The sequence below is a fragment of the Leiobunum rupestre genome, chromosome 6 (assembly GCF_980474605.1).
Source record: "Leiobunum rupestre chromosome 6, qqLeiRupe1.1.hap1, whole genome shotgun sequence".
Classification (NCBI taxonomy): Eukaryota; Metazoa; Arthropoda; class Arachnida; order Opiliones; family Sclerosomatidae; genus Leiobunum; species Leiobunum rupestre.
Window position 1 is genome coordinate 36,706,501 of NC_143389.1, and position 13,449 is coordinate 36,719,949.

General features: G+C 39.9%; 1 protein-coding gene across 6 annotated transcripts in view; it reads right to left on the bottom strand.

The window, feature by feature from the left end:
* Window positions 1-13,449, bottom strand: part of LOC149940789 (latrophilin Cirl-like) — a 214,644-nt gene that overhangs the window by 10,996 nt on the left and 190,199 nt on the right. For all 6 annotated transcript variants that reach the window (XM_090180120.1, XM_090180119.1, XM_090180121.1 and 3 more), the window contains 9 exons: window positions 7,454-7,492; window positions 6,074-6,266; window positions 4,461-4,567; window positions 3,659-4,150; window positions 3,061-3,164; window positions 1,584-1,775; window positions 1,330-1,513; window positions 1,100-1,255; window positions 809-1,023 (listed from right to left, as the gene is read on the bottom strand). In XM_090180120.1, the coding sequence (XP_090036246.1) occupies window positions 809-1,023; window positions 1,100-1,255; window positions 1,330-1,513; window positions 1,584-1,775; window positions 3,061-3,164; window positions 3,659-4,150; window positions 4,461-4,567; window positions 6,074-6,266; window positions 7,454-7,492 (1,682 nt within the window). The remainder of the gene's footprint in view (window positions 1-808; window positions 1,024-1,099; window positions 1,256-1,329; window positions 1,514-1,583; window positions 1,776-3,060; window positions 3,165-3,658; window positions 4,151-4,460; window positions 4,568-6,073; window positions 6,267-7,453; window positions 7,493-13,449) is intronic.

Genomic DNA, 13,449 nt, shown 5'->3' on the forward strand with positions numbered 1-13,449 from the left:
GGAGGACCAAAGGGGGACGCGAAAATCGAAAAATCTCTAATGAAAATTCCGATCTCGTAGCGACGGCGCGATAATGGTTCGGGTTTTATCAGGCAGAGACGCGTCGTAACTAGGCCCGCTATTTGCCGAGTCTTCGTATTGTCCGGGTTGGGGTTTCGCCACAAGATTTATACTATTTCAACAAAGATCAGGATGGCAAGTTTCTTCCCCCACTTTTTTCACAGTGGAAGCGGCGATCATGTATCAAAAGGGGCAGTACCAAAAAAAAACACACACACACAAACGACAAAACGTGCGAGTAGCCCGATTACGAGACAAAAATAAACTGGACAAGGCCTAAAATACGCGCTAGCCAGGGTTGGTTGGGTCGCGGTTCTCGAGTCGAGCGCGTGTCTAATTTCCTTGATGATTTTTACGAGAGCGGACTTTGGAGAATATTAACTCGAGCGCGGCTCCACTAAAAACGCGTTACGAACGGGTATATTTGGCCTTTTGTGTTGGAAACAAACGATGGGAGGAGAAGTCGGAACCGTTCCTGGAGAACACGCGCGCTATCCCGGAACACGGTAATAAACATTTAAAATTTGACGCACGGACAAAAAAACGAACGGGAGTGGGGGGGGGGACTAGTATGGCCCGCGGTTTCGAGCGGTATCAACGAACTCGCGATTACGGAGTCTCCACCCCGAGGCGAATTCCCAAATAATGTGCCGCAGAAATGAAAAACAAAATATAACGACGTTGACTTTGATTTCAGTGAAATTTAAAAGCTTTCATCGCGAACGAAAAAGAGTCGAAATGAGCGTACCTGTAAGTGTTTCAGCGTCACTACGACCGGCTGCGAAAGTCCGGCGACTCGTTGTCGTCCGATGGAAGCGGACACGACTCGCGAGTTGACGATCTGAGAAATGTTGCGAGAGTCTTCTTCTCCCGGGGCGTGAAAACGGAACTGATTCTCTCCAGTTTCCGGTGCCAGCAATTGACTCATGCCGTTGTAGGCTACGAAAACGACTTTCGTCAAACCTAAAATGAAAAAATTATCCCGATTAATATTGAAGTCAGTCGTGAATTATCGTCAATCGCATTTGGTGGTACGTACCGTTTTTGGAATAGTCCACGAGGGCGTCCGCCGGTAAAACTAAAGAATCTTCCATTCGAACCCAGGCGGAATCGGAACCTTCGTTAGGTTGATCACTCTTCAAAGGAAATCTGACAATGTCCATGTTGCGCGCGTCGAAAACTTGCACCGAAAGCCCTGAACCGAGAATATTCTCGTTAAAACCTATTTCGGCCTAACCGTAAAGTTGATAGGAAGGCGAAGATACTCACAAACATTGTCTTTCATCAGTCTATAAGTTCCCTCTTGGATGGATGCCTCCGCCAAGAGCAGGGCGCTTTCATCCAGTCCGTCTAAGAGGGCGGACGCGATTTCCTTCCGTTCTAGCAGAGTTAAGTCCAACCAAGCGTCTTGTTGGGTCTTATCCAAGAGCTTGCTGACGGTTTCGACAATAGACTAAACGAAACGTCGAAAAGATCGTTGTAGACCGAATTGAGTAGCTATGTTTATCCCGTCCGGAACAAACCTGTAGCAATTCGCGGAGTACTTGGTATCGCCTCCACATATCTAGAAACTCTTCCATCCCGTTGACAGCGCGAGATAGCGTCTGCTCGATCAAATCGGTCACGTGGTACAGGTCTTTACTGAACAAGGACTTTGTCAACGTCATCAAAGACAGCTCGGAGGCGATGCTAATCACGGAGTCACCAGCGTGCATCTACGATATATAGGAACGGTAGCCCGATGAAAAAACTTGTTTTTTTCCGAAAGTCCCCCCTCTCGGATATATAAGTTAATTCCGCGAGAAAAACGATTTCCAAAGCTTGACAAGCAATGCCACCCAAATTCCGATCACTCGGGACGTTAATACGACATTGATTAACGCGTTATTTTCCACCGAGAGAGGATTAATACGAGAAACTTAAATCGCTTCTCGTTCCAGACACTCTCTTCGACAGTGATAGATACCGAGGATTTATCTTTAACGCGCGCAAAAAAATAGCCAGACCCGGATCAATATTCGCGTTATAATCGAATATTAGAGAATAATATCGGAATATATGAAAGAAAAATTAGTCGACAAGCGGGGCGAGTTACAGTTACCGCGTCATTTTTACCTCTCCGAGGGGACTTTGTACCCTAGGAGGGGTTATACAACCACCGTGTCTGTCTGTCTGTGGGTCTGTCTGTCAGGCCTGCGAACGCGTTCGCATTTTCGGGGCAAAGGGTAATCACTGCGTACGCAGTTTCTTAGAATTAGGGAAAAGGTTTTTCCAAAAGGGCCCGTTTTTTGTTGTCATTGGGTGTAGTATAAACATTTTTCAATTTGCGTTAGTACCGGGCGGGATTCGAACCCGAGCCCTCCTGCACGTCAGGTGAGCATTCTACCACATTGTACACTTCACTGAAAATTAGAAACTCTTCCGAGGAGAGGTATATTTTGGCTTGCCAACTTGTTTTCCTCTCGGTATAAGAGGAATCTAATAAATGACTATCGACGCGAAAAACAATTTGTCAAAAATCCACGTTGAGTGGAGAGACGTGCGAGTGAGAGACGTCACGCGTCTACGAGGACCAACGGGCGAAGGGTCAAACGGATATAAAAAAAATACATTCGTTGGAGATGGATATATTTGGCTAACGCTCTCGGGTATTAGAATCACGTTGGCCAATCATCGGGAAACTCGTCTCTCAGATCCGCGCTATCCGAAATAACGAGAGGATTAAGCGTCCCTTCAATACAAATTCGATCCCGCGGACGTCGAGAGGGTTGAAGAGGGAAAAATCAATGGTCCTAATTACCAAAGAGCAATCGAGCGTGAAGAAGGGGGCGTTTAGTAACGTATGAATAACCAATTTCTCGCTAGCGCCAATATCGACGGAATAGCGAAGAAGCGAAACGCGACAAAAACTCAATGGAGAAACGTAGAATGAAATTGGACGCGAAAGGAGGAGGGACAGTGGCGTCATTTCTATGGATGGTGTCAAATGAGGAAACTTACCCGATCTCGCAGGTTTTCCACCCACACCGATTTGCAGTCTCGTAAATCGGGGCTGGAAGGCGTCCACGAAACTGGATTATCGCCGCATTCCCAACGGGCCAAACCTGCAAACACAGTTGCCATTAGTCTCGGCGGACTTACGAACCAACTTGATGGGATAAAGAGAAGTTAAGCTGGCTTAAAGGACGCGTTTCAAAATGAAGCTGTAGAGCGGATAAAAACGGTGGTAGGCCAGTAATGGGAATAAACACACTCGGTAGGCGAATAGCTAGTTCGTTTAAGCTAGGAGCAACAAACACAGCATCCCACACAAGGAGAACGCAACCCGTCAGAAGTCGTGTATTTTCTCGCGCACATTTTTCATTGATTAGATTCTTTAGCACCTGCTGCCGGCGGAAGGGGGAAATTCGGAAATTGTCTTCCCCATTTCCGTAAAACGTTCAGCGTAAAGGCTCGTCCAATGAAATTTGTACGCAACACTGCGTTAGCCTGTTTAGAGGTTAGCTGTGTTCTCCTGGTGTTTGTTGCTCCTAGGTTTAACCGTCTAGCCTACATCGACAACTTTGGCGATTAAGAAACGAAGTATCAATCAACTTACCGGTAGAACCTCCGGGACACTTTTGTACGAACACCTCCCCGCTTCTGGTCCAATTCCAAACCAGTCCTCTGGCGATAATGGGCCGACAGAAGAAGTCTTCTATCGTCACCGACGTTTCTCGACTCGGATCCCCCGAATTGTCGTCGTTGGTGTTGACCAACGGGGCCACCGTGTTGGAGCCCATCTCGGGTTTGGCTTCCGGGTTGGAATCCGGGTTCAGATATTGTCCGGAAGGCTCGGTGGTCGGTGGGTTCAAGGCGCCTATCGAGGAGCGAGGGGTGTTGGCCGGTTTCTTGCGTCCGGGAGAGGCGGGGGAGGACGTGGCCACCACGGTGGACAAAGACACTCCGGACTCGTTTTTCGACACGGACACCACCGCCGACGATGGTTTGGGAGTCGATTCTTTGGTCGCGTTGCCGGACGCGGCGGCGGCGCCGGTCGAGTTTGTGGTTGCGTTGAGACGTTTCTTATTGGATCCAAACGAAGAATGATCTGCAAAGTCGGGGTTCATTTCGTTCTTAGTTTGTACAACAATTACAACATCTACTAATCAACTGGCTTCGCTAAAGGATGTACCCCCAAACACAAATCTATGTTCTTCTTCCATCCACATGGCAACGTTGGACCTAACCGGAAGAAGATTTCAAGCGATATCTTGATTGGTAACCATGGAGATGGTTTTTTTGGGTTCAGAAAACCACCTTTTCCGCTAGGTGGCGTTCGTAACACAAATCAAACAGTTTTTCGTGTTGAGGTACATCCTTAATCTACGATTTCCAACTATAATTTATAGCGATCTTACCGGAAACGCAATGGTACTGAACTTCTAAATACTTCAGCGTGCCGGGACACGGATCACCAAATATACTGCTGGAAACTACTACGCTGCAATTTTGCTTTTGACTACACCTATAACGAAAGAATAACCCTTATATTAAAACCACGATAAATTCTCGGGTTTTCAATTAAGGTAATAAACACGCGCGAAATAAATTACGTTTAAAATCAAAACGTCGATTTCTGGAGATATTTAATGATCAGAAAATCGTGTAGCTACCGTAAAAGCGACACTTATCCCGATTGTAAGAAACGTATAAAACGGGTAAAACGGGTAAAAAAGGCTTAGTAGAGGTCGAAGGGTTATTTCGGTTAAGGTATGGCTTCGGACGTTAAAAGTGTCCCCCAACCATTAATATTTTTTTTGTACTTTTAGTAAGTCACTCGCGTAAAAGAATAAAAACCAGGTCCTTCCTTATACTTTTAGTCAGTAAAAATCTAACCAGGTTTAATACTATAGCAACGCCGAAGATATAAAAAACCCACGGATGGAGTACCTAATTCAGTATACTGTCGAAGGTAAACTTTAGGGTCTTCCCTATTAAAAAGGACACCCCGCGGTTGCCTCTAAAAACATTTAGTCCTGGTTTATGAGGGTCGTAAAAGTAAAAGTTACCATCCCCCCACTTCGGTATCGAAGCTTTATTCAGCCGTTTTAAAAGGAACGCGATAGGGTCCCGTAATAAAGCCATACATCCCGCAACCGTACTTTCCCGCGTTCACTCCCCGAAGCAAGAATATTTCCCAAATTAAAAACGCCGTATATAGGTAACTAAATGTTTTAGTGTCTTTTGACAGAGCGAAATGTCCATTATATAAGTTAGAGAAATCTATAGGATTTAAATCCAATAAAAACGTTATAAAGGTCTACGCGAAAGTAAAGTGGCTTAGAAAGATTCCGATCGCTTTCGAGAAATAAAAAAAGCGTTCGTCCATCCAGCGGGGGGCGCCACTAAGAGGAAATTCCAATAAGAACGATCGCGACCGATCGCCGCGCCACCCAACAAAAAATAAACTGGTCGAAAAACAAAATCGAAAAAGAGGGGACTTTTCTAAAAAAAAAACCTATTTATCAAAGAGAGTAAAAGAAAAAAAAAAGAAAAGCCATAAATCAATTAGTTTTACAGACATCCGGTAGAGGGTGCTACGAGCCCGTGAGACGAGAAAACACGGCGAAGAGATAAGGCCTCCACCGTCAACCTACTCGCGAGGTGGTCGCCGTACGGAGGAAAAAACGACGGATGACCGAAAAAAGCGATGTTTTTCTTGCTCGATTTTAATTCGACCTTTGAGGGTAAAAAGAGCGGAACTAAATAGTGCAGAGACCATTAGAGTCTCGTTAGTAGCCATTAGTAGAGCTTGGCCGGCGCGGTGTTGTACCGATGACCGTTTCCCAAACCGCGCGAACAACGTAATGGGAAACACGTGGGGCTTCTTCGTGGGAAGGATCTTATCTGGCTCTTGTTAGTTACGGATCATAAACGCTCGTCTTGGACGCGCTCTCGAGGGGAAGGGGTGAAAGAGCGCGATGTCCATCCCGAAGGGATATGTAATAAGAAAAAGTTCCGCTACGCTTACTTGTCCTGCATGATGAGAAAGGAGCGATAGGACATGCAGTTGACGCTCCAGTCGAGGTTGCCGTGGTCGTTACAAAGACTGATGCTGAAACGCCCGTAGTTGGCCCGAATCAGCCGGATGACCCCGCCCGTGTCGCATGACACTTTCAGCTCGCGACCTTCGCACGCCGACTTCGTTTCGTAGTTTAAACGATCTGCAAAAAATCACAAATTTCGTCTTTGAGCCAAAATATTTTAGGGTTGATATTAATAACAGTTTCCACCACCAAACAACAAATTTATGAAAGATGTAAATTTGTTAGTCTCTTAATACGTATGCGAGTCAAAATACGCGACGGAATTTTGCAAGTTAACTAATTATTTTCAAATAAACACGAAAAATTGTTATTTCACAAATAACAACGGCGTTCATTTCATTTCAATATTAAATTTACTCTAAATTCGAACAAACTTATCGTAGTATACTCTGAAGTCCTTTAAACCAAAATGAAGAGTCCGAAAATATTAAATTGTATGCAAATAAGGTAGTTTGACGTATACCTCTAAATAAACTTTTAAAATTGTAATATAAAATTAATGTTTTCGATTAAAATCTACCAAACTAAAAATAAAAACAGCGGAATAAATTAGCTATACGGAAAACGCCATCTCGGCATTAGCGTGAAAATTTATTTCCCAACTAGCTCAAATCTTTCCGCCAGAAAAGATTTAAATCTGCGGCGTAAAGTTGTAAATCATTCCGGAGCAACGCGAAACTAAATGAACGAATTTTTAATTCGACCAAACTATATTGAGAATCCTTTGAAGAAAATTCTTTTATTATTGCCATAAATTAAAAATAGCCATACGTTATAAAAGAATATAATTTTTTTGGCTCTCTTATAATTTAGCGGCGCTAAACAAAGAAGCGCGTGTTAAGAAAGAAAATAATGAGTACGCTTAGGTTATATATTACAGGCCTGACCAGCGATAAATCATTACATTTCAAACAAACCAAGCAGCTGTCTCAAGAGTCCGGACCAAACTTATTTTTTCTAAGAAGTCCAGAAAAAAAAATCAGGTTTTTCAAGGTACACTTTCCAAATTACACCGGGAATTTAAAAAATAAAATGATAATAACAATGAGAAGTGGGGAACCTTTTTAAACGTCGGCCAATTTAGACGTTTGTTAAAAGGGTCCCAATCACCCTTAAGTAACTCCTTTGCCGCCACCTTGGCGGCCGTTGCAAACTCTCATTACCGCGGAAAATGAAGAATCATATTTAATATTACATTTCCTAAGGTTTAATCTTGTTAGACGTTGCTTGGTTTATTTTATTGTAAATCTTAAAATAAAAATAAAACGAAAATAATAAAAAAAAACGTTTGTTTTTGTGGTTACCTAGTAACGGGGGTCGCAGTGAGAAATTAGGAATTGGTGCTGAAAATAAAACGTGAAAAATAAGAAAACAAAACAAAACAAAATCATAAAAATAATAATAATAATAATAATAATATTAATAATAGGGCGATAAAAATAAACAAACAACCTATTTTGAAGAAAAAAGATTAATCTTTGGAGAAATGAAAATTGGGTTAAAGTCACACAAGGTCACCAAAAATGTTTCATTAATTTGAAACAGCTGATCGGATGGAAGTAAGAGTTTTAACCCAAAAAATAGTAACAATTAGTGAAATTGAAACTACCTTTTTTTTTAGATTTTCTATTTCAAAAACGCTTATACCCAAAAACACACCAATATAAAAAATTTCAAAACCACAAAAATAATAAAAATAAATATAGCTTTTTTGGTATATTTCCATAGCAACGGTAACTTATATTTATAAACACTAAAAATACATATTTTAGACACATTTAGTTAAGTTCAACTTAATTAAATAATTTGAATTTTATAATTTGACCAAATTTATAAATCGATCAAAAATGGGTGAAATTGACTACATAAAGATTTGCAATAAAAAACCCCACAAAGAAATACTATTCGATTTTTGTGTACGAAATAAACAATTGAAAATCGCGACTGCGGGAGTAAAAAAAGTAACTTGCGTCGTGTAGGAACATTTTGAACCCTATTGGGTCAAAAAGCAACAAAGTTAGGCGCGAAGGGTCACCTTAAGAAAACGACCACCATAAAACGAATAAACGCTATAAAACGTTCAGAAATTTGAGAGACACAGAGCACGATTCGACCATTATTTCCTTTATTTTCGGGGAAGTCTCGAGGATGGTTAAAACTTCCTTTCTCAGTTCGCTCTTTGTGTAGGAGTTCGTCTATATTCTTCGAACTATATCACCAATAATATCCGAGGTTTTTCCAACATCGCGTGATATATATCCATATTTAAGAAAATTTACAATCTTATAAAAAAATCGAGTCGGGAAACGCGAAGGGTAAAAAAGAAATACTAAAAATAATGCGTAAGCAAAGGGATGTATAAGGCGGGTTTTTTAGAGAAATAAAAAAGTCGGAAATACAGTCGAAGGCAGCACGAGGTTTGACAATTTATGAAAGGGACAACTCGGGCTCCCCCTAACGACGGAGAGTAGAAATAGCCGCCGATAAAAATGGAACGTGATTAGAAAACACTAGACTTCCCCGCTCGACGGAGGACTGTTAGGATAATACCCAGAGCGGCCTTTCGGCGCGTCCCAAAATGGGAATGTCTCTATAGTATTTTATAATACCCGGTAATAAATAATACCAATATTTACTCTCGCCCCCTGACGGCTTACTTCCAAGTTATAATTCCATAACTCCTTTCTTACAAGTATTTCAAGAGTCGAACAGGATGGAATTAAAGAAGTTATCGAGACATTTTTTTTTGTGAAATGACTATCTGCGTTTCAAACAAATCGAAAGTCGTTACTTTAATAAATATTATCATTTCTTAGATAATTATAAATTTCCTATATTGCTCATAATATTCGTTTTGAAACAAACTTGCGCAGGTTACCGCTAATTTTTCAAAACAAACCGTTACGGAAGAAAAATAGTGCGGCCCGAAATACATTATATTACTTTCAAAAACAATTACTATTAGTAATAGATACTTTTCCAGTAAGATATATATTTCACACTTCTGATAATAGCACAATAATGGTCAGTACTAGGGTTTAAAATACTGTATCGTTCACCAATTTGAACCAGTCAAGTACCCAATTGCTAAAATATTAATTTGGTTTAAATTTTAGCGTTTTTGAACATCGGTCTTTTAAATTTTTAAGATTTTGTACATCGGTCTTGTTAATTTGAGAATTTTCGTGCATGGGTCTTGTTAAATTTTCGAGTTTTTGTACACCGATGAGTTCTATTTTTTACCTCATTTTTACGTTAAGGGATACTTCTATCGCACCCCTCAAAACCTATTTCTTCCCTTCCATCTTAATATTTCCCGTTCTTTAAGCATAGAAAGAATCGACACTCTCTCTTCTACTCTACTGAGGGAGTAGAATAAAATAGCGTGAAACGGGAATTCGGATGATTAATATTAAACCATGTCCCGGGGAAAAAGGAGAGGAATAAGATATATAAATGTATATACGTTGTGTAATATCAAGTCCACTTCAGCCCCAATAAACGAGCGAGAAGAGGGGAAAGGAAAAAAAAAGAAATATCGGATTTAAAAGAAATGAAATTCGAGGAGTACATAGTCCAAAATGATCCGGGGATTTATCTCGGAACTCGCGTCAGGTCAAAAAGAAGAAAAGGCTAAAAAATAATACGCTTATTTCCGCCGCTGTTGGAAGAAAGAAGACTGAGCGGAAACGCATTTTCAATGGAATAAACTATAATTCAGGAATTTTTATATTTCTTATGGAAAAAACTCGGAGCAGAAACGTAAGTGATACGAAATTTATAAGTTGATCGTGTGAATCTTTAAATATTACAGCAGGCATACCTATGGAATACGCTAGCTTTACACGACTACGTAAGGTGGAAAAAAACAATCCTGATTTCATAGGATTTAGGTCTACAATGGCAATAAGCTAGTTTCAATAACAGCACCGCCATCTACTGGCTTTGAAAATAACTATGACGATGATATTTGTCACAATGGGAAGCCTAAGCTGACGTATGTTATTGAAATTTGCTTATTTATACTATTAAAGATTAATCTAATCATCTTTTTAAGGTTTATAGGCGTCAATATAATTAATATTAATTCCGGGTTCGAATAAAATTTCGGGATTGAGTTTCTCTCGACTTTTCTAGGTTGTTCCTGACCAATTTAACAAATTTTCCATGACCATTTTTGTAGAATAAATGAATGACGTAAAATCTTGCAATATTTCATACGTATTTTTAATACATCTTTCTAAATTTTATTTACATAATTTTTTAGGGGTCATTTTAAAATTTCCGGACATATCCCCGATATTTTGGAACCTTTTAAAAAGTCCCTGATTTTCCAGGTCTTGTACGAACCCTGTTAATAACTAATATTAACTAATCGAATTAATTAAAGACGTACTATTGAAATGACCCAAAAAGTGAACGCAATTTTAGCCAAAAACTGCCGCAAAGTAGAAAAGAAATACCTCTTTAAATTACGTAAAAAAAGTGCGTTTTAAACAAATTATGATTCAAATTACCAGGCGTTCTTTAACATATTAACGTTCCAAACAGAATGACTAAAATTAAGGTTAGAAGTTTAAAACCGGTTCGAATTACAATAATTACGCGATATTCTCTTTTAACTTTCTAATTAACAAAACACGACTAACCACGGGTAAAATAAAAACTAATGATAAACAAACAGAGACCATTATAGAGTTAAACCCAAAAAAAAACAACCAAATTACGGAACATCTGAAATAAATGAATCCAATTACGTCTGTAAAAAGTTAAAGGATAAATAATATCAAAGGTTTATTTATACCTATAAATTATTCCCATACACGTCTGCTTCCGTACCTTAACCGAAGGCATTTTGGTCGTCCAAGAAAGTAGGTAAGGATACGAGTTTAACAGCCGAGACATACCAAAATGCCTCTTTAGTTTCAAGTTCCAAATAAGAAGAAAACGATACGAGAATATTTACGTTTCAAGAGCCCAAACGAGGGGAAAAATAAAAGTTCAAAAAGAGTGGAAAAATAAAAACGCGATCGTGTTCTAGCGAAGAAAACCATTCTTTCCCATTCTAACCCGTTCTTTTATTTACAACGGATGACCTAAAAGTCAAGTTCGCTTGGCAATAGACCGAAAGGCGATCCGAAAAGGACACGGTCGCGACAAGAGTCCCTGGAACCTAAATTATGTAAAGGATTTTCCATTCCCAAGCAACAAGCTCTTACTTTAACGAGACACGTATACGCGAAAAAATAAACGACATGGGAATATATGGTTTTCCTTCGATATTATCCAGTCGACGACACTATATACCGCGCGACAACCGAAACCGAAACTACATCGGAATGAAATAGGGAAAAGAAGGAGGTATAATAGAAGAAGAGGCCTGACATTCGCAGATTTACGATCGCGGCCGGGACAAAGGAACGTCGTTAGTCCTCTTCGCCATTTGGATTGTCAGAGAAGCCATAGACAGTCATTATAGGGACTACCGCGCGCGTTTAGGAGCTTTGCGGGGAAAGTGGATGGACGGGGGGCGCTTCAACCCTCGGGGTGGGTATCCCCGCGTTAAATTTCCACTCTTTCTGGGGCTTATAAAACATTTCAGTCTGAACTTTAAAGTTCTATATCTTGTCCTGGTAGACGAAAAAGAAGGGCCCCGACGGGACCCCGTCGACTTTCGGGCCCGGACCTAAAAAACGCCACCATCCGAAGCTATCCCTGCGGTAATAAACACGCTCTTTTTACCACCACCAGGTGGATAAACTAGACGCGTTTTGGTAAAAGCCATCTACTTTTTTTTTACCCCCTACCATTCTTTTTCCCGGCGTCCATTTCGCGTTTGGTTCCCTTTTTACATAAAAGATGGCGCACTAAATCAAAGTCTTAAAAGGTTAAGGCGGTCGTTCTTTAAGTTTAAACAGGATTTGGTCAATTAATAAAGATTATCGTTGACGCTAGCGGCGATAGAAGGAATCCGCTTCAATGCCGAGTAGATCAAAATCAAGCAACGATTCTTCTAAGAGGATTACGCGAAGTCCCGACGGTTGTTGTAACCTTGTTGCTTTTGATCAAATTAATGTGGCCGAGATTGGCGTACAGGACTTTTAGAATGTTTTCAAACCGCGGTTTTTCTGGACAATTGGGAGGTTAAGTACGAGTCGTAAAACGATTTTTACGATGATTATATCGTTGTTTCACTTTCAATGAAAATTAATTAACGTTATTAGACATTTCACCATAAGTAACTTAATAGAAATAAGGATGACACCTATTGTTTTGACAGACACCCTCGGCCAGCTCCTACTTCAGGGTTCGTACAAAATTTCCGGAATAAAATTCCCTGACATTTCCAGGTTTTCCCTGACCATTTTTGTAGAATAAATGAATGGTTTGAGATAAAAATCTTGAAAAATATATTATTTTTAAAATTTATTTGCCTAATTTTTTTAAGGTCATTTTAAAATTCCCTGTCATTTTTTTAATAATTTTGAAATTATTTGACTTTTCCCTGACATTTTGGAATAATTTTCAAATTCCTTGACTTTTCCCTGACATTTTGGAATAATTGTCAAATTCCTTGACTTTTCCCTGACATTTTGGAATAATTTTCAAATGCCCTGACCTTTTCGAAAAAATTTAAAATTCCCTGATCTTTTGGAAACATTTTCCAAATCCCCGACTTTTCCAGGTAGTGTACGAACCCTGTACTTGGACTTGCAACCAAACCAAGTGGTATATTCCAGTCTTTGGTAGTACTATATATTTTGCTTTGGACCTATTTAGACACTAGGGGCCCCTGTTGCTAGGAACTAACCTTTATCGCGCAATAACGTCGAAAATAAGTTGCTAATTGTAATATCGTTACGTGAAATCATAAGTAACAAAGTTTCGAGAATTTTTTTCAAGTTTCATAGTCCGGTTGTCTAATAGAAAGACAATCTATTTAAAATATTCAATTTATATATTAGTAAATTGAGCTGTTTCGATATGCGTGGTTGATCACGCGACTAAGACGAAAAGGTTTTCGGAAACCTCCACAAAGAGAAGGGTGAAAGGAATACATCATCGATAGGGGAACTGTTTGTATAGAACAATTTTAACACCTTCATTACCGAGGGTTTGCGTATCTCCCCTCCTCCGGCTTAAAAAAAAACTTTCCCTTCTCAGGGGTGTTATCACCCTAAAAACAAATTACGAGTGACTAAGTTCTTAAAATTAAATCGCTGAGCTGGTGCGCAGGAATGAAAATTACCATATCATCCCTTACAGCTCGGTTCATATTACAATATATAGGTTTAAACAA